The 20,380-nt window shown below is 60.0% G+C and overlaps 1 protein-coding gene across 4 annotated transcripts in view; it reads right to left on the bottom strand.

The window, feature by feature from the left end:
- The window catches only part of RBM19 (RNA binding motif protein 19), a 97,202-nt gene that overhangs the window by 35,218 nt on the left and 41,604 nt on the right, over window positions 1-20,380 (bottom strand). For all 4 annotated transcript variants that reach the window (XM_059676659.1, XM_059676660.1, XM_059676658.1 and 1 more), the window contains exon 22: window positions 6,112-6,217. In XM_059676659.1, coding sequence (XP_059532642.1) covers window positions 6,112-6,217 — 106 coding nt within the window. The remainder of the gene's footprint in view (window positions 1-6,111; window positions 6,218-20,380) is intronic.

Raw genomic sequence — 20,380 nt, 5'->3', positions numbered from 1 at the left:
GGCGCGGCCCGACCTTTCCATAGCTCTCCCTGGAGACAGACCTCCTCCCTGGCAACAAAGGCCCATTGGATGCCCTTGGCAGGACTCCCGTCCCAGGACCGAGGCTCTGGGCAGAGCCGAGGACGGGCCTTCTGTCTTTCCAAGTCCAGGGCGCCCTCTCGGCCCCTCCTGCTCTGTGTCTTGCAGACGCCAAAGCCACCTGAACACGGACACTGCCAACCTGTCCCAAGCCATCTGTGCCCTCATCGCCTGGAGGAAACGTGACCTAAGCTGCCAATGACCACGTGCGCCCACGAGCCCATGAGCTGCTGGGCGCCTTCCCTGCCCAGCGGGCAAAGAACCGGGGCCTGTGACTGCTGGGAGGAGCCTGCTGCCTCGGGATGCTGGGTCCTGTGCTCTCAGCTACCGTCCTTCTCCTCCTGCCCCCACACTCCTGCACACAGGCCCTGGGCCCTCCTGCAGCTGTTTCTGGCCCCACAGGGCTGGAGCTGGGAAGTGGCGGGTCCTGGAACTTTGTTCCACTCCAAGGTATGATCCCGTGGAGCTGAGGGCAAGCTTCTGAGAGAAACACCCAGGGCCCCACTTCCAGGCTGTTGTGCCTAAAATCTTCAGATAAATAGCGGTCTCTTCCATTCAGTTATCCCTCCATCCCCTCAGCTCAATCAATTCAACTCAACATCCTGAAGCCCTGCTGTGAGCCAAAGACCAAAACCGGGGATGTGAAGGGGACATGACCTCTGACCTCTGGGAGATAAAAGAGGACCAGTCCCAGGGAGCCCAGGTCCCGCTGGGGAAGGAGGGCCACCTGCTCATCTGAGGAGGGGGCTTGTCCTGATCCGGGTTCCCAGCCAGAGGTGCTGGCTGAGCCCGAGCCTCTGCCCTGAAATCCAAGGCTCAGGTTCCAGCACATTCTCTGTTCACCCCGAGGCTCCGATGCCTGCGCAAAACCTGGGTGAGGCGCACACCCAGCACCCGTTCAGAGAAGCGGGACAAAACCCCACACCTGACTCTGCTTCCAGTTACCGTTTTGGGAACAAAGAACTACCGACACCGGGCTTCAGCCACCACCTCCAACCCGCGGGGCCCAGCACCCGCTGCCTCCACTTCCTGGTGCTGGCGCGCGGCCTGCGTGAGGCCCTTCCCGCGCAGCTCTGCTTCTGTCTTCTCGATCGCCACAAGGGCCAGCGTGGCCATTTCCTGTTGTGCGGATGAGTGACCTGGGCTTGGGGACATGGAGTCCCCTGTCCACGGTCACGCAGCTGGAAGGAGGCAGCTGACTCCATAGGCCACGCTGCTAACCACTGCGCGGCTGCCCAGGGATGACACCCCACAGGCGCCTCATTTCTACCGGCTGTGTCCCCGTCAGACCCCAGCCGCCTCCCCACAGCCCCACGGAGACCGCGCTCTGTTCCCTCCTTGCAGTCAACTAAGCAAACGCGTGTGCTGCACGCTCGCCACTGACCATCTGGTGGCGATCACCGTTCACTGCGCCTTTACGCGGCCAGCACTGCTTAAGCACCCATGTCTGGCTCGCCTGGTCCATGGACTCTACAAGGTGAAGGCCACAGGCCTAGAGAGCCTAACGGGGGCCCCATCAGGGTGCCCAGCATCACCCCCACCGGGATGGGCCCGGCCCCGTGTCCGCACCCTCCCCTAGCAGCATCCAAAAGTGAGGCATGAGGAAGGCGACATTCACTGTGCGACCCGCAATTACAGCTGTGGTTGTTTACCACGGTGAGAACAGCTCTGGCTGCCAACGCCGACCGCCATCACGTCTCCCCACTGCCGGCTCCCCCCAAGTGTTTATTTAAGCCAACACATTGCTCTGCTAATTGGATAACATTCCATGTGAAAATAGACCTTTTAAAGCAACAGCGGCGGCGGCAAATAAAAACAGCTGCAACTGCAGAAGTACACAGCGTGGTGGGCCGGGGAGGAAGAATTAAAGGCGCGTGCATGGGAAGAGGGGATCTTCTGGTGTCCGGCTGCAAGCCTGCTCTCTGCGTTCCTTCCCTTCCCTGTCGCCCTTCCCTCTTTCCTCCATGACCAGCCTGCTCTGTGAGAAGAAAGGAGGCGGTGGCTTCTAAATGGAATCCCAGTGGCTATTGGTGGCTTCTCGGCCAATGGGAATGGGCACACCGGGCTGGGAACCCCAGGTCACCTGCCCAGGTAGGATTCTGCTGCAGGGATGCCCACTCCTCCTCTGGAGGCCAGGATGAGCTGCCACTCTGGGCCTGATCCCAAGACATGTTTTAAGGGACAATTCTGGGTTTTCTTCCAAACTGTCGGCAAGTCCTTTTCTTTGGGAAACGGGTGGGGCTGGGTGAGAGGTGATGGGGGTGCTGGAACCAGGAGGGGCTGGTCCACAAGCTCAGTGGATAAACGGATGAAGGGAGGGAGGAGGCCCTGCATTCATGGGCTTGGAGTCAGAAGGCGGTAGATGGTTTCTCAGCCCTGCCCGGCTCTGGCTGTAGGACCCTGGGGTAGTGATTGCACCCCTTCGAACCTCGGTTTTCCCATCTGTCATATGGCTCCCCACCTCCCATCTCCTAGACTCCCTGGAGGGTTAAAAATTACACATGCAGATCGGGCTTTTAGGAGTTGATAGCTTTTATCAAAGCCAAGATGCTGCCCTTCCAGAAACATCAGCCGCACCCAGGGACCACGTGGCTGGCGCCTTAGACACTGCGGACAGCCACGCATGTCTGCGCAGACCAGGGCACCCGGGAAGGTTCGAGTCCTTGACTTCCTGTCTGTCCTCGTCCACCTTTGCCCACCCCCGCTTCTCTCCACCATGCGGGGAAGGTTCTTTGGAAAATGCTGGACCATCACACCTGGGGGAGGACGCCTGCTGTGTGGGACATCGGGCTGAGCCTGTGCCCAGGGCAGGTTCTCAGGGCGTGGTGCAGATGCAGCTTGGCGAGGGCTCAGAGAATCGAGGAGGGACTTCTGCAAACCTCCCGCCCAAGCCCAGGGCTGCTGCTGGCTGGGGCAAGACACTGCGTGTGTGGTATCCATGCCGGGTACAAAGCCGCGCCATCGGCCATGGGAGCCTCTGGCTATTGTAGTCAGTTGCCTGGTTACTCTGAGCTGGGCCCCAGCAGCCCCTTGGGGCCTGTGCTAGAATCCTCTTCCTGTTTCCAGGTGTGTCCCGACCCGAGGGGCTTCCCAGATAACAGAGTTCCCCACGAGGTGTGGGTGGAACACGGGTCATGGAGCAAGGTCAGAAGACTCAGACTCCCTGAGGGCAGGGGGCACGCAGATGACACCTGCTTGGGGCCCAGCAGAGGCGGTGGGGCCAGGGGACTGACAGGTGCCAGGGAGAGAGCCCACATCTGGGTTCAGGCTCCAGCCCGGCCCTGCCCAGAAACCACTGCTTTCCAGACTCGAGGTTCCACAATCAGCTTTACCCTTCCCTACGTCTCCCCCGGATCATCTGCTCATCCATCCCTCTCATCCTTTCTTCCCCTCCTCCCTCCCTCCCATCTGAGGACTGTGTGAGGCCCCCACAGGAGGCTCACAGCTCCAAGTTCAAGTAGGTGCTGAAGCCAAGAGTGACCGATCGCCTATCTTCCCGTGATGGGAAAGGGGGTGAGGCCTGGGGGGAGGGGGATGGCCTCGAACCCCGGGGAGGTTTCTAAAGGTCGCTTTCCTGGAGTGCCTCCAAGAGAGGAAGGCCACCCCAAGGGCCCGGGCCCACGGCCCACAGAACCGCCGGTGCCAGCCCCGCGCGTCCCAGCATCCCTCCTGCGAAGGCAGAAAAGATCCTCGAGGTTTCTGCTCAACGTCTCCTCGCAGCATTGCTCACCCTCTTGTCACTCGCGCCCACTCTCGAGCTAACTAGATGTTTACCATATTCACAACTCCATTCACCAGGAGGCAGTGCGCGCCTCCGGGTCAGTGGAGAGCGCTTCGTGCTCCACTCGGAAGACAATCAGGCCCTTCAGGCAGGCGGGGAGAGCCGGGCGGCTTCCCGGGAAGCAAAAAGAGCACCGGGAGCTTCGCAGGAGAGACGCTTCGTGGGCCGGGCTTTGCGGAAGGCCGCTGGCTCGGTGGCGGCACAATGGGTGCCCGCACAATGGTGACAGGGAAGAGCCGCTGCCGGGCAGCCTCCCAGCCAGGCTGCCACCTGCTGGAGGCAAGGGGCTGTGGGGTGAGTCCTCACTCCCCTGGTGCCCTTCTCCTGGAGCCCAGAGTGGGTGGCAGGGAAGGATGGAGGGAGGAGCCTGTCCGCACAGCACCAGATGTTGGGATGGGCCTTGGCAATCACATCTGCAGCCACTCGGGCACGCGCCCTGCCCTGCCCACCTGAGAGCCCCCACTTTCTGTTCTGATGACGACCGCGACCTGGCCGTGGGCCCATGAAATTTCAAGACGGGGAGCCTGTGCCGGTCTAACCCCCTGGGCCTGCGAGTCGCGCCCACCCCGGAGAGGCCGAGTGCGGAGGATGGCTCCCTCCGCCCCCTTTTCAGATCATCACCGTCCGCACCGGCCCCCTCCTCCTCACAGCTCACAGGCAGAGCTGCTGGGGCCAGCCCTGTCCTAAGAAAGTCACCTCACCCAAAGGTCACAACACCTCGAGGAGGAAAACCCTACCACCGCTTCAGAAGGGGAAAGCGAGGCACACGCAAAATAAGCCACCTGCCCAAGCTCACAGGGCAGGTGAGCGGCAGCACGAGGATCCGAAATTGGGCAGGGCTCCAGCAGGGCCCTGGCACTGGCCCGCGCACGAAGGGCCGGCCAGCTCTGAAGGGACCTGGCTGGCGGAAACGGGTAGGAAACAGCGCACCTGTGTGCCAGGCCCGGTGCCAGGTTTCATGGGCACCGTCTGCCTTCACCCTGTGAGGAGGCACCTGTTATCACTGCTGTTTGACAGATGAGGAAACTGAGGCGCGGGGCTAGGAAAGCTGAGCGCCGGTGCTCTGGACGGCTGTGCCGGCTCCTGAGCCGAGGCCGGGCTGGTGCGCGTGGCAGTGCTGCCGTCCCTGCGGCCACTGCGGGAGGCGAGGGAAAGGCTGCCAGCAGAGAAGAAAGAGGAGCAGATGTCGGACAAACGTGGCCACGTGTCGACAAAACAGGCACTTGAGCTCAAGACACGGAGACAAAGGTGGCTGGCAGCCTCCCTGAGGTCCCGCGGCTCCCCCTCTGCCTGTGCGTGTTCCCAGGGCCCACAAAGGCCGCAGCTGTGTCTGAGGCGTCACCTTCGCTCCACCCACTGGGCCGCTGGCAACATCAACTTGCTGAAGGCTGCGGGGTGCAATCCCGGCAAACATCCGGCTATTCTTGGAGGTGGGGGGTTCACAGCCATTAGCGAGACCCGGGCGAGGCTTTATCACCGGGAGAGGAGAGATGCCACCCGAGGCACAGGCTCCGGGAGAGGACAGAGGACAGCGCCACCGCCATCTCCCAGGGACGCTGACCTGGTCTGGCCAGGGCAGTGACCGCTGACACAGCTGGAACCCCAGGCCCAGCCGCTGCCCCCATCTGCTGGGCCAGGCAGCACCAGTCTGTTCCCACCACGAGAATGAAGCCCGAGGCTGCGCCACACCCCAATCCAGAGGCTGCCCTGCTTAGAGCGGAGGGGGTTTTGTGTCTCCAGGGAGCCTGGAGGGAGTCTGGGCTGCAACCAGCTCAAAGCCGAAGCCCCAGCCACCAGGAGGGAGGAGGGAAGTGGGAGGAGGAAGAAGGAAGAAGGGAGGAGGGAGGAGGAAGAAGGGAGGAGGGAGGGAGAGACGGGGCCCCCAGGTCCCACTAGGGTGCCTTGGAGTCTCCTTGTCAAGAGCTGCCCCTGGGGCCCTCTGCACTCTGCACAGCTCTCTGCGCTGCCCACTGGGGAGCACGACCAGGCGCTTTCTGTCTGGCCTGGGAGGCCTGGGAGGCCCACTCACAGGCCCACTTTGTATCCCAGGTCCCTGCAGGGAGACGTGGGGGAGGCAGGAAGGGGACACAGAACTGTGCCTTTCTCCAAACACAAAACCCGGGGCCTTTTCTCCCCAGACACCATGCAAATTAGCAGGGCTGGGGGGCAGCAACAAAGAGAGAAGCCACAGAACTCTGCTGCCCCGCCTGCAAAAGGCCCAGGAAGGAGAGGCGGTGGGCGGGGCCCCTCACCTTGGCGTCCTGCTTGGTGAGGAAGTCCACGAAGCCGAACCCCCGGTGCGCGCCCGTCCCAGTCATCTTCTTGGGCAAGCGGACGGTCTTCAGCTCCCCGAAGGTGCTAGGAAGGAAGGCACACAGGGCAGTTTCAGAATGGAGGGCTGCTGATGCTCACAGGGGGAGGGGCAGGCTGATGCTCACAGGCTCGGTGCCTCCCTGCAGGAGAGGGAAGCACAGGCGGACACACACAAGCACGCGCACACGCCTCGTGCCAGCTCCCGACCGGCCTGCGCGCCAGCTCAGGGCACCAGCGGCCTTCTCCTTCAGGCCCGCCACCACGCGGGGCACAGGGGGAATGAGCAGGCTGAAGAAGCTAACGGACAACACTCGGCTCCTCTCTGACAGGCCGGCACACCCCTCCTCCGCTGGCCCACGGGGTGTCCAGCCCTGTACACATATGGCCAAACGCGGAGGCGAGGGCTGCTTGTGTGTGCCAGCCGAGGCTCCACACGGGGCCGGCGTCGTCTCCCGCCCTGAACTCACCCCATGGCGGAGCTCTGCATTGAACAAGGCCGGGCCTGGGACGGATCCTCAGTGCAAGACGCCGGAATGACACACAGCGACTCCCTCTAAGCCCCTGTCCGCTCCCTCTGCACGTCCGTTCTGATGTCTGCTAAGCCGGTCAGGCAGCGCTCTGGGGGAGGAGGCGGCTCGGCTCCCAGAGAGGATCAAACAGGTAAACAGGCTGGCACCACCCCCGGCCCGCCTGTCCTCCCGCATAAACCTCTGAGAAATTCCCGGACAAAGCATCGGGCCTCTGTTCCTTCTCCCTCCCACATGCCCCGCCCCGTCCTAATGTCCATGTATCAGATGTACACGTGCAAACTGCTGCCGGTAAATATTTAATGTGCCCGGCATCGGAGGAGAATTATTTTGTATTTGAAAATCTCTGCACACTTGATGGTGCCCGGGCACACAGACACATGGCGGTCGAGGAGGCTTTGGGGCCAAAGACCGAGCGGGTAAAAGACACGGTAAAGGCCGTTTGCTCTGGCGAAACGATATAAGCTGAATCCGAGCGCTAACCCGCGGCCCTGCCAGCATGACCAGGCATCTGCCAGCCCAATTTCCCAAGTCAGGACACTGTGTAAATGCGGCATGATGAGTCCTCAGGATGAATCTGCACGTCTTCGCGGAGCTGTGCCGGCTGCGCCGCTCCCCCCGCCTGGCGCCTGTGTGAACGTTCAGGCGACAGAACCCAGAACCGGGGCTGCTGGTGCCGAGGCCAGCCTCCCGGGAGGGGAGGGCTGGTGCGCACGGGCAGTGGAGCCCTGTCAGTCTTCCTGGCCCATGTGGAGGGGGCGGGTTGGGGCTCAGAAGCCAGGCAGGTGGGGACAGGCAAGAAGATGATGTGACAGCTGAGGAGCCAGGCCGCAAACCCTGCTTTATTCTGCCACCTAAAGGCAGCCGGGGCCCATGACAGACAGGCTGCCTCTTCCTCGGTGGAGCCCGGCCTCCAGGCCTCTGCCGGGCTGGCCTGGGCAGGGGCTGGGGGTGGCTGAGGTTCCGTCAGAGCCTTCAGATAGAGGGGCCTGGGCTCCAGTTCTTCAGAGAGCCACAGAGAAGCAGGCACGGAGGGTCTGATGGCCTTGAGGGCGGAGTCTGCGAGCATTCACACCTGGTATGAGGAGGCTGACGGGCACAGGGAGGCCTCAGAGAGACTGCCTATGTGCCCAGGCCATACCAGGTCCGGTATAGGCACGTCCCAGACAACCTGTGGGTGTGCTGGTCTCTCCACCCGCTTCCCACCCCAGGCTCCGGGGTCTTTTAGGCCCTGCTTCCTCACTACCCGCCCGCCAGGAGCAGCCTGTGCTGATGGGCTGTGGACACCTGTGCGCTCCCTGCCTTCCCCTGGGGCTGGGACCCGCTCTGCCACAGCAAAAATCACACCGTCTTATTTCTCACGGGGCCGGCAGCAGGGAGACCAGTGCCTGGGTCAGCGTGGATGCCTGGCAGTATTTTTGAAATGAACCAACATGCGAACAGTAGCCCTAAGGGCAGACACGACCCCTGGTACATTACGCCTGTGCTCACTCAGAGCGCTGTGATGAGGGTTACCTGAAACAGGCCACGGGCCACGTTCGAACAGCACGAATGCTAATGATCAGAGTTACCATCCCATTTTACAGATAAAGAAGCTGAGGCTCAGGGAGGCAGCAGTTCTCGTTAGTAAGTGGCAGGGCCAGAATGTGAATTCGGGGGTGTCTGATGCTGAGCTCCCTTTCTGCTGCGCCCGCTTCACCCCTCAGTTACCTGGAGGGGACTGGTCCCTTTCAGGAATGGGGAGGCTAGGAATGCCCTGAGGGCTCTCTGAGGGGTCCAGTGACTTGTCCGAGACCCCAGGACAAGGGAGGCTGACCAAGCCCAGTTCCTCCCACCCGCACCGTGGACAAACCTCCTGCCTCTGCCCACGGCCATAGTCCTGACCCTTGATGGTCTCACAGCCTCTGCCCAGATCTCCTCTCAGCCCTCTCATTGCTGGCGAGCAGCCTGTGTGTGTGCATGTGAGAGAGAGAGGGACAGGGGGAGAGGGGAGAGGAGGAGAGAGAGGGAGAGAGACTAAGAGGTTAATTCCTCCCTCTCTGCAGCACACGGCAAGCTGTGGATGCTCCGTGCATGGTAAGCAGCTCGGGGTCCGGAGAAAGGCGAGGGAAATAATTAAAAGGTGGAGAATAGAGCTGATGAGGAGAGGCTGGAGGAACCATGCTTACGTGGCCTGGGGAAGTGGCACTGAGAGCTCGGAGGGGGGGGGGGGTGACAGAGGGGTACCTTGGATCCGGGGGGATGGTGGGCAGGGATCAGAAGTGAGGGGGTCGGATCATAGCCCGTCTGGGGTTTGCAGGCAGATATCTGCCGGGCAAACGAAAGGCTGTGTCCCATTATTCTTCAGGGGCTCAGGGAGGCTGATGGGAGCTTGCCCCCTTCTGTCTGGGAAGAGGACAGGAGAGAGCTGGGGCCCACGGAGCAGCAGGAGATCAGGGTTAGATCTCGGAAGGAACTTCCCGAGGCTGTGAAACCGTGAAATGAAGGGCTGGGATGTGCAGACACCGCCACTGCTGCCGTCACCCCGGGCCCAGTGATGGGGGCTGTGATGGGCTGGGGCTTTTCAACGTACTGTTTCCAGGCACAGTGACTGGGGGCAGTAGTGAGACCCTCTAATTTTACAGGTGAGAAAACCAAGGGCCAGCGAGGCCATGTGACCCGCCAGGCCCCGGGCTCAAACCTGCCGTGGCTTCCCTCCGGGAGCCAGGACCAGGCCGGCGTGGAAGGCTTTGGCTCCTGTATGAGCGTGTGGGGTAGTATTAGGGTGCTGCTAGTGATCTGAGAGCGAGAGAATTAAAATGGGGAGAAAGAAAGGGTTGGGGGAGACAAAAAAATCGATGCAGTACCTTTAGCTCCTTGGAGATGAGCGATATATAAATCTACCAGCCACTATTAAGGCTCTCATCTGACAGCCAAGCCCGCGGAGCCATTTTAAGTGGCTCTGGGGGGAAGTTGTGTGTGGACTCCGTGTCCTGGGAGCCGAGGCCGCCACGGGTGAGGCCGGCAGGGCCCGGAGAGGGAGGACACCGCAGGCACCCAGGACTCCTCCCCGAGCCCAGACGCCGCCGCTTGGGGAAGGAGACACGAGACCCGCACACTCCCCACTGTGTAGATAATAGAAACCACAAAATAGCAATTACTGTATCAGAAGCTGTGAATAAAAGGGACACACCGGGCTTTTAAACATGGCCCTCCTTCCCTCCCCCACCACGCTCACACTTCAGTAACGAACTCACACCTCACTTTTCCAATTATTTCATTCACCTCGGGTTCACCAATTACTCCCCCACGCCGCGGCCCGCCCCTCCGCCACGCCGAGCGCGCATGACTGGTGGCGGATTTGTGGGTTTCCAACAACTGGCGTTTGTGGTCACGTTTCTAATTTCTTCCGAGGTGTGTGCAGATGGTGGGGTGAGGGGCAGGAGGGAGTGGGAGGGGGCGCCGAGGTGCTGCGCCGGGCAAGCCAATTACGCCAGCCTCATAAACAAGTCTGGGCGTGCAAATCGTGTTTGCACACAGCCCGAGTGCAGGCACGTCCGCGTGAGAGCCCTGCGTGCAGGCGGGCCTCCTCCCCGGGTGTGCTGTGCACCTGACCCGGCCTGCAGCCCTGGATGGCAACGGCTCTGCTACCAAACAAGGGATGACTCGTCCTCTCTCCTGGATGGAAATGATGGGTCAGGGGCAGGCAGCGAGGGGGGAGGGGCCAGGGAGGCAGAGAGAACCCTCGGGGGATGCCGAGTCCAGGCTGGGAGGCGCCCTACCCCCCTGGCCCGCAAGCTGACACCAAGTGGGGGTCAGGCACACGGAGGAGCCCAGGCTGTGCTGCTCCCGGGACATCGTCCTTATCACTCTCCCATCGGGATCCGTGAGAGCACCGGGTCCCAGCAGGAGTGCGGGGTCCTGTGGGGAAGTCTGGGCACGACTTCCTCCCACCCGCTTCCGCCGGGACCGGAGTCAGATAACAGTGTGGTCTGCGCAAGGCAAAGGGGAGGTTTTCTAAGAATCAACGACGGCTCCTTTCTGTTCCTTCCCCAGGTAAGAAAAAGCCAAATCTCTTGGCATGAAAATGCCTTTCACATATGCTAGGAGTTTCTAACACACATCACACACATGTAACATAAAACCAAGGCCCAAAGCAGGCATGTGCTTCCTCCAAGGTCACCCGAGAGGCAGCACCTGCCACAGGGGTGACTTGTCCAAGGTCCCACAGGTGATAACGAGCCGAGCGGGGCCCCAAGTGGGGGTCTGTCCCTGAGCGGCTGCGCGGTGCCAGACGTCAGCCTTGTGCTCAGGCGACCCTCACCTCGGGGAAGAGCAGCGGGCCCCCCTCAGCCCCAGAGACACAAGAGGACTTCGGGATAAAGCCACTCATCTCAACTGCGCACGGCTACGGCCGGGGCTTCAGATCTCTGCGCACTTCCGCTCCCCCATGCTCACCACCCACAGGCATGGGGAGTCCCACTGGGTGACTGAGCGCGGCGGGTTGGCAGAGGCTTTGCCCAGTGTCCTGTCCCAGGTCCCCTTTCTTCACAGAGTGGCCATGTGGCCAAGGGCCCCAGGGGAGTGGACAAACCTCTGCCTCCCTCGGTGACAGGTGAGTGGGGGAGGCTGGGGGACAGGACCCGCTGTCCAACTCCCCCACTTCTGCGATGCAGACACACAGGAAGGCAGCCTCGCCCAACCCTCCAGCCTCGCTGGCTTTCCTCCCGTCCCGAAGCTGCCTCAGGACCTTTGACCTTGCTCTTCCATAACCTGGAAACCTCATTCCCTAGGTATTCCCATGACCAACTCCCAAACACACGATCTCAGCTCCAACGCCGCCTCTCAGAGACCTCCAGGGGGCACTCTGCTCGGTGATGCTCTGGGCCCGACTCCCTGGCCACTGTGAGTTGGTCTGAGACGGTGTGTTTACTTTTTGTCTTCCCCTCCCTGTTCTAGAAACAGGAGGAACAATCCGAGATGACAGGCTCCCAGTGTCCGCAGAACCTAGGACGGTGCCTGGCACATGAACAACACTACGTGCTCATTCAATCGCACAGCCAGGGCTAACCGCCCGAGTGCCGGCCCTGCTCTCCCGGGAATCACCACACACGATGCCCAGGCGATGGTGGCAGTGCCGTCACGCTGGGGCAGACACTCCGTCTGTCTGCCCCTGTCCTGAGGACAGCCTCGCATGCACGACAATCACAAGTTACCCCAGGAGAGTGTGGCGGGAGGGGGGGGGGGAGGGTGATCCATGCTCCTTTCCAAGGCTCACATTGTTCCTTCAATGGCAGGAAATAAATCACAGTCAGCACAACGGGCGACTAGATGTTAACCGAGGGCCTGTGGCTGGAGGATGAGTCCACCATCAGGTCCTGTCATTGGAGAAAAGACAGGGTTCCTTCCAGACAACCCTGGCCTGGGCACGGGCAGGGGTCTCAGCGTGGTCCGACTCCCCCAAAAGGTCATGCAGGTGAGCATGTACCAACCCCGTGGAGCCGACGCTGAGCAAGGGGCGCTGGCACTGGGAGCCGCTGAATGGAGGCGGTTACGCGCGGCGTCTTCCCCTTTTGTTCCCTCTCGCTCCTTTTTAAAGAGGGCCTTTTAGAAGGAACTTTTCCAATTACTCGCCGCTCATTACGGTGAGGGCCGGAGGGAGAAAGGTTACCTTATCACCATCAGCGCACGGCTCCCTTTCATGTCTGCCTCTCGAAGGCTGAAAAATGGCCTGGTTTCCAAGAAAGTGGGAAAGGAAGTGCGAGGACGGCGCCTAGCTGCTCTCAATAGCCTTTCACAGGCTCTTTCCAGGCGAGCGTGACCCTCTCGTTTTCTAGATGAGGGATCCCGGGGACAAGCAGTAAATGGTGCCTCTGAGTCAGTCAGCACCCCTGGTCCAGGCAGAACCCAGACTCTCCTGAGAGGTCCTGGCAGAGGGGACAGGCCACCCGGAGATGAAAGCTCCAGGCTGAACTGATGGCAGAGGGAGAAGGAAAGAGAGAGGGAGGGAGGGAGGGAGGGGAGGGAGAGAGAGTGAGAGAGGGAGGTGAAGGCACTTTGAGACATGCCAGAGCCAGGCCAGCAGAAGGGGGAGGGTGCTGACCACCAGGTCCTGGACCTCGGGGCAGGCAGATGATGGAAGGGAGCCAGGAGAGCCCAGCTCTGTGGGACCTCCGGCCAGCAGCATCAGGGGCATCCGGGAGCTCATCAGAAATGCAAAGACTCAGGCCACCGTCTCTCTGACTCCAAAACTGGGGGGTGGAGGGAGGGGGGGGACAATCCAGGTTGGAATAAGCCCTCCAGGTGAGCAAGTCTGCTCTAACGGAGGGCGCAGGGGCCAGCCACAGTGTCACCAAGAACAACACACACAGCCTGCACAGCACCTTCACACTCCACTTCCGTTCTGACTTGGCCCTAAGGGATCAGAGGGCTTGTCTATTTAGAAAACCATGGAATCTCCTTAGGCCCTTATTCCCGACAGGGTCTCTCTGTCTCTCCTCCTTGTCCGCTGCAGCCTGTCGCCCCCTCGGCTGCCTGTGTTCACATGTGTGGGATTCTCAGCAACTGGAGGACAGAGAGGGTCCTGCCACTGTGGGCTGCCCCCCAGCATCTACCCAAGGCGTGGACACATTTGTGGCTACACGTGCACTGAACGCACCCCCCCCCCCCCCGACCCCCAGGACCCAGGACCCAGACCAAGATGGAGGCTCGGTAGGAATGTCAATGCCTCGCCATCCAGGCCTGTGGACCAAGCGCGTCCTGTGCGAGGGCCTGGGCTCTGTGCTGGGAAGGACAGTGGACCCGACACGTTCTGGCCTCCACGGGCACCGCCTCTTTCCCGCTGATCGTAAGCTGGTGGTTTTCAGGGTGGGTGCACACCTTCAGTAAAACAGTTTGGAGTGTTTATCCCCAGTATATGCACACTTGTAACTTATGAACAATGGCTGTATGTGCTGCTCTTTTATGTTCATCGTTAGATATTTAAACATCAGACAAAATTTAATGAATGAGAGAAAACAATAGAAATGGGATCTCCAACATTTTCCTCCTGTTCCCCCAAATGCCGGTACCGGGCCCTTTCTGCAGGCCCACGATTTGAAGGCACCCCACAGGCCAGGCCCTGCAGCAAGCACATCCCATGTATAACCTTATGCAGCCCTGTGAGGCAGGGATTATGCATCCATTTTCCAAATGGAGAAAGCGAGGCTCAGGCTGCTTTTAGGCATTTGCCAAAACTTGAGAGGCTAGTACATGGCAGAGCCAGGACTCCCTCAGGCCGAATGAAATGTTGAAGCCGTGTTCTTAAACCCTGCTCTGCGTGAGGGGTCCATCTGGCACGGCTTAAGGATCGAAGAAGCAACTTAAGATTGGACGCTGTCTGCTGAACCTGAGTAGAGTCCTTAGGCAGAAAATGTCATCAAAATAGTTTTTAAATTCAGAGGTAACTTTTAAAAAACAGTACTTCTCAAACTTACCCTGAGTGGTGTTAATAGGTATTTTGTATAAAAGGGCTTGTGGGATTAAATAAGTTTGGGAAACATCTAGTTAAAGCTACTCTACTGCAGACCTTGTCAGTACCTTAAAGATATTAGAGTGTGGGCCCCGAACACTAAGGGTCGTGGGTTCAATTCCAGGTCAAGGGCACGTACCTGGGTTGTGGGCACTGCGGGAGGCAACCAGTCCGATGTGCTTCTCATATCTCTCTCCTCCCCTCCCCTCCCTTCCCCTCCCCTCCCCTTCCACGCTCTCTGAAAAGCAATGAAAAAATATCCTCAGGTGAGGATTAACAACAACTAATATCCATATATATTAGGTGCATGGAAGAGTGAGAGAAGATTGTTTCTCAAAGTCACCCTCCCCCGAAACAAGAAAACCTATTAGCATCTCTCAGGACCCTGGTATTCCATGAAACGCAGCTGGGAAATACAGCCTGGGAAATAAAAAGGAATGAGGCGGTCATCACGGACGGTCTGAGCACACACAGTGAGGTGGGAGGCCTCTGCCCTAACACTCAGCGAAACCTAATTCTCCGGGGACTGTGCGGGGGGACCTGCTACAGAAGACGCCTGGTTTTGACAGAGGGGCCAGGTCACAGCTTCACTGGAAGAACCTAAGTTTGAAGTCAGACCCATCCCTGCACCCCATGTCACCTTTCTGAGGCTCAGTTTTGTCACCTGTAAAGTGGGCCCCCTCCCCCCCCACATGGCTGCTGGCTCCACGGTTCCGGCCTCTCCAGGGATGAAGAAGAGGAAGTTGTTGGCAATGCCCATGCCCACTAAAAGGATCCGTACGGGCGCCAAACAAGGGACGCCCCCCAAGCCCTTGGGATGTTTCGGATGGAAGCGGAGAAGGAGCAGCTGGGCCAGGCAGGCCCCTCCCGGGGGACCCCAGGGGTTCCAGCAAAGAGCCGACCTAAGAGGGCCGGGTGTGGCTTTGTGATTCCTGGAGCCCTGAGAACAGACGCCATTCTCCATCTCATCCAGATGTCCTGCTCGTTTTATAAGATAACTGAAAGCAATTGTCCCCGAGGAGGCCTCCGTCAGCCAGACCCAGGCACCAAGTCCTTCCGGGCGGAGCAAGCCCACTGGAGCAGCCGCGTCCCCTTCCCCTGCCCGGGGCGGACACGCCGGCCAGTCCCCGCCTCTGCCGGGCGAGTTAATGAAACACAGCACCGCTCTCCTTCACGTTCTCCCCCTCTGGTCTTCAGCTGCCTCAAGTACAGCTAATCCCATTACAAGAAAATAAAGTGGATAATTCAGGCTAATGAAATCGTTGCAAGAATGTGGCCAGCCAGAGGTGGACATTCAGAACCAATTTAACACCCTTTGGTGTTGTTATCCGCAGTACAGGAAATGTTGAGAGGAGGAAGGAAAAAATTAAAAAGAAAAAAAAAGCTGGCCTCTTTCTTGTTCGCGTAAATCTGGTTAAAGAATTAATCCGCCGGGAATCTTGCTTATCGCCATTATCTCCGTCATGCCCGACATCTCCACAGTGGCTCCGGGCGTGGGGGGTGGGGCTGGGGGTCAGCAGCTGTGGTGGGACTGTGTCTACTCGATGCTTTTTGCTTCGCTTGGAGGAGGATTGCTAAGAGGTGAACTCCTGGGCCCCCATGTAACCACCCAATCCAGACACCTGACCACGGGTTAAACCAGCTGTTCCCGAGTCTCTATGAGGCAGGAGAAGGTGGGGTGAGCTTCCGTGCAAAACGGAGCAGGCAGCTGGACACCCTGCCTCAGGGTGGGTCTGGGTGCTAAGGTGGGCGACACCCACTGCCACTGGCCCATACCCCCTCTGCCACCTGGCACCAGGTCACAGCCAGGCCTCCTGACAAGGATGGCCACTCACTCCCCAGCACCTGTGACCTCCCTTCACTGTCCACTCCCTGGCCCCATCTCCCCCAACACAAGGGGCCCTGTCGCCTTCATTTCTTTTGGACTCATTTCAATTCTCAGACCCTGAACGAGGAAGACACATCACAAATCCAGGCTATCAGCCTCCTCTGCTCTCGAATGAGTCACGCCTGTCCTAACTCCCCGCCAGCCTCCCCATGATCTGGAACCTCCTGACTGGGGAACATGGGGGCAGCTGAGCGGAGCAAGACGGGCGGAGAAGCATAGTCTTACGAACAGGGAAAGACCTTCTGCAGAGCCTGCAGGGCTTTGTAGGGACTTTAAGGGGCACATGGGAGTAGGTGAACGTTCCGGTCATGGGGAATTAGAAACTCTCAATCAATGCTGACCTGCCCCCCCCCCCCCCCCCGAGTGCCAAGTGCAGCCCTCGATCACCAACACCTCCACTCTGGTCCAGAGGAACACATCCCGGGAGGTTTGAGGCCAGGAGACGCAATGTTGGTGGACGGTGCCCCAGGGCAGCCTGGGCGCAGCCCCCTTTGCGCAGGCGGGGAAGGCCCCGAGCACTTCAGAAAGGCGCCCATGCACGGCAGCGCCTTCAGGGGACCGGTGCTTGGAGGCCAGGCAGCGGGCGCTGCCGGGGAAGCCCTCATTCCTCAGAGACGGGAGACGTGACAGGCATCGTGTGGGCGACAGGCTGAGTTACGGTGTGTTTGCACCTAGCGGCGAGCGCCAGGTCCCACAGAGCCAAGAACCATACGTCTTGCCAGCAGCCCAGAGACCTACTCAGCACGAGACCAAAGTAAGGGACCATAAACCCAGCAGCTGCCCCGCTCAGCGGCGAGACGGGCAGGGAACGCCGGGAGGAGGACGCGCCTCGAAGGCTCTCGCACCCAGCCCGCCACCTGCAGAGGCGTGTGCTTGCTGCTCCCTGCCTCCCTCCACCTCCGGGTCGGCAGACTTCACACTCTACTGTGTTCTGTCCTCTGTTTGCGCCGGTCCGTCCCCCAGCTGGACACTGGCGGTCAGCACCCTGGACAGCGCCCACGGGCCACTCAGCACAAGCCGACTGCCCAGTGACTGAGTTAGGAGCGGGTGCTTGCCTCTTCCTCACTGTTCTGTTCTGGGCCCTCTCAGCACCCAGGTCCTCAAAACCAGAAACAAGAAACGGTGGGGAGGGGCCCACGTCTGCCGAGCACCTCCCCGTGCCTGACCCTGCACCAGACGCTCTATGTTCACGGTCTAGAGCAGGGGTGGGGGACCTTTTTCCTGCCAAGGACCACTTGGATATTTATAACATCATTCGCTTAATATAATTCACTTACTATAAATTTATGTTGCTATGAGAAAAGCTCCTAGATTTATTGAATTTCGAGTCCTGCCTACAGTTGCCTTGGCAGGGCCAGACCAAATGACTTCACCGGCCTTCTATGGCCTGCGGGCCAGCTGGTCCCCACCCCTGGTCTGGAGCAATCCTGAGGTGGCAGCATCTCAGGGTACACGTGACACCAAGGGGAGGCCTGTCTAAGCCGCAGGGCGCTCACCCAGGACTGTGGAGTTGGCAGACTTCCTACTTGGCTGCGCTCCGCCCGCTCTGGGCAGAGTCGCCGCGTCTGCCCTTGAACTCGCTCCTCAGGTCCTTGCACCCATCTGACTTTACGGTGGGGAAGAGGCAGAATATGGTGACTCTGTCTCCCTGGGGGCCCCCAGACCAACAAGTCACAGTGAGAGGTGACCCCTTTTCTGGTGCCGTAGGGTTCAGGCTGGGGTGTGCCTCAGGCAACTGAGCGGTCTCCACACCTGAGCATCACCGAAAGCCAGGACGATCGTCATCGGGGGACGACAGCTGAGACACGCTGCAGGATGCAAGATGCAAACACAGCACGGGCCTTCGATGGGAGGTGATTCATGGTGCTGAGCCCGCCAGCGTGGAGGGCGGGGAGGCACACTCACCCGGCCGGGACAAGTATTATTTTTAAAAGTCTGGGAAGGAAAACAACAATAAAACAGCTCGAGCTCAGGATGGCTGGCGAGGTTTAAGATGCAGTGAGAGGTGGAAATGGATCTGTGAGGGGGGCCATTTGTTTGGGGCCAAATAAGCCAACACAACATGTGATTCGGTCGCAGAAGGAGAAGAGGAAGTTTAGAATCAGATGGTCCATCGGAAGCAGAGACCCAGGGGGGGTCGGGAGGAGGGGCAGAGAGAAATAGGCCGTGGAGGGCGGGTTCCCAGGGAGCTGTGTGCGTGTGAGAGCCAGGGGTCCCACCAGGGGGATCTGGGTGTGCGTGGGTGGGGAGGGCTCTGGCCACAATAAGAAACCCAAGGCGCCCAGCAGAGGTGGAGAGAAGGGGAGAAATCTACAGTCAGAGGGGAGGCAGGCCTCACAACAAGCACTGTTGATCTCACAAGCCAGTTAAAGAGCATCGTTTGCAGAGTTCACGAGGAGGGAAGGTAAATTATGTGTCTCTGGCGATGCACAAAGCCCTAGCGGCGCTTTATCTCTGCTCGCTCACTCGCACAGGCTCGCTCACACGCACAGGAGAGCGGCTGTTAGTGAGCATCTTGCTGTGCCTCCCGCTCCGTTCCACGTGGAAGACAGGGAGTGTGGCCGCAGCTCATTAAGAGGCAGCAGGCCCGGGTGACGTGTGCCGAGGGGCGGCGTGGGAGTTCACGTTGGAGGAAAATAATCAAGAGGTTTCCCACCCTCGCGGGGCAGGTGGGAGTAATTAAAGCCTGACGTGGGTTCCCTGCAGGGATCCATGCTCCCAGGGGGACAGAACGCCCACCTGGATCCGAGGGGTGTGCCCACCCTGGTGGGGGCTGCTCCGCCACAGCAAGGACGAGTTAGCACCCCGTGTTCAGACTGGGGGAGATGGAAGTCGGGGGCACTGATGATGTAGAGGCTGTAAGCACAAGCGTAGGGTGAGCTGGCTCGTCCACGCTGGGCCTCAGCTTCCAGAAACCATGCCTTCCCAGGTGTCGGCACTTGGTGGCCTGTCAAGCTGGCACACAAGTTAACCAGCACGGGCTCTTTACAGGAGTCCGATGACCCCAGCTCTCGCCAATCCCACGCCCTGGCCCAACCCACTCCACACGGAGGCACCAACCTCACTGTCCCCCAGCGCGGGCCTCGTCCCTGCACCACGCTACTCCGTCACCCCGACACCAGGTGTCCTTGCCTCCGGCTCCCTGAGCTGTTTGTTTTCCTTAATCAGGGACTTATTAGATCGGGGCACTCATTAGAGGCCAGAGAAAACCCAAGTCTGCGGTAATGAGGGAGGCTGGAGAGCCATTAGGCCTCTTCACCTCGCCCTCCTGACGTGCCATTACCTGCGGGCCCTCACGAGGGACTGATTCCCGGGAGCTGCCGTCAGAGGCTGAGCCTGGCAGGCCCCGCAGCCCCGCCCAGCTTCTCCCTGCAGGAAGGGATAAGCGAAACCCCCTCACCCTGCCAAGACGCAGTGCTCAGTGCTCAGTGCTCAGTGCGGGAGGGCATAGGGCGCCCCATCCCTCTCCCTGCCTGGCACACACCCTCACTCAACCAACACAGCACAGCACAGACCTGAGGCAGGAGGAAGCCCGTCCAAGGCCGCCTATGTGGGGGGCCACGCTAGGAAACTGCTCCCTAAACTAGAGCCTCACCAAGTGCAAGAAAACAAAGCTAAGTGCCAAAGAGTTAAAAAGAAGAAGAAAGGGTGGCATGGGGAGGGGTGTGTTAACATGTGCACAGAAAACAATTTCTGGATGGAAACACAAGACACTGCTGCAGGGGCTGCCTGTGGGAGCAGCATGAGGGGTCAGACCTCGCGCCCCCCCACCCCCCCGTTGGACTCTGGGTTAGCTGCGCTGACTCAGGGCTGGGTGAAGGCTAGAGCTTTCTCATCATCGGGGTCTCAGGTCACAGCCACCTCTTCAGGGAAGCCTTCCCTGACCTACACTCCCAGGCACCGCCGACCCCAGCACCCACAAGTCCGCACAGTGCGTGTCGTCTCTGACGTCACCCCTTTACTGTCCACTCCCCACGTGTGTCTTCCAGCTCTGCCAGGACCAGACCCCCATGGCCCTACCACGCACTCGATAACCCAGGAAAGAAACGAACAAAGGGGAACCGAGGTCTGCAGAAAGAAGGGGGCCCTCTCTGCCGCCCCCACTCCTGGAAAACAGGCCGTCATTGAAGATGACTTCGTCTGCGGACACCCTGGAGTCTGGGCCTGTCAACACGAGCGCCCACATCACATACAAATGCCCCCGCCCCAATCTGCTTCCTTACACAGGCAAGGCGCTTGCACCCCCTCAGCCCCCGGGCGCTGCTCTAGCGGGGCAGGGGCAGGGACAGGGAGGGAGCCCTGGG

This window comes from Myotis daubentonii, chromosome 19, assembly GCF_963259705.1.
Source record: "Myotis daubentonii chromosome 19, mMyoDau2.1, whole genome shotgun sequence".
Taxonomy (NCBI): domain Eukaryota; kingdom Metazoa; phylum Chordata; class Mammalia; order Chiroptera; family Vespertilionidae; genus Myotis; species Myotis daubentonii.
This window is presented reverse-complemented; position numbering and strand designations above follow the sequence as displayed.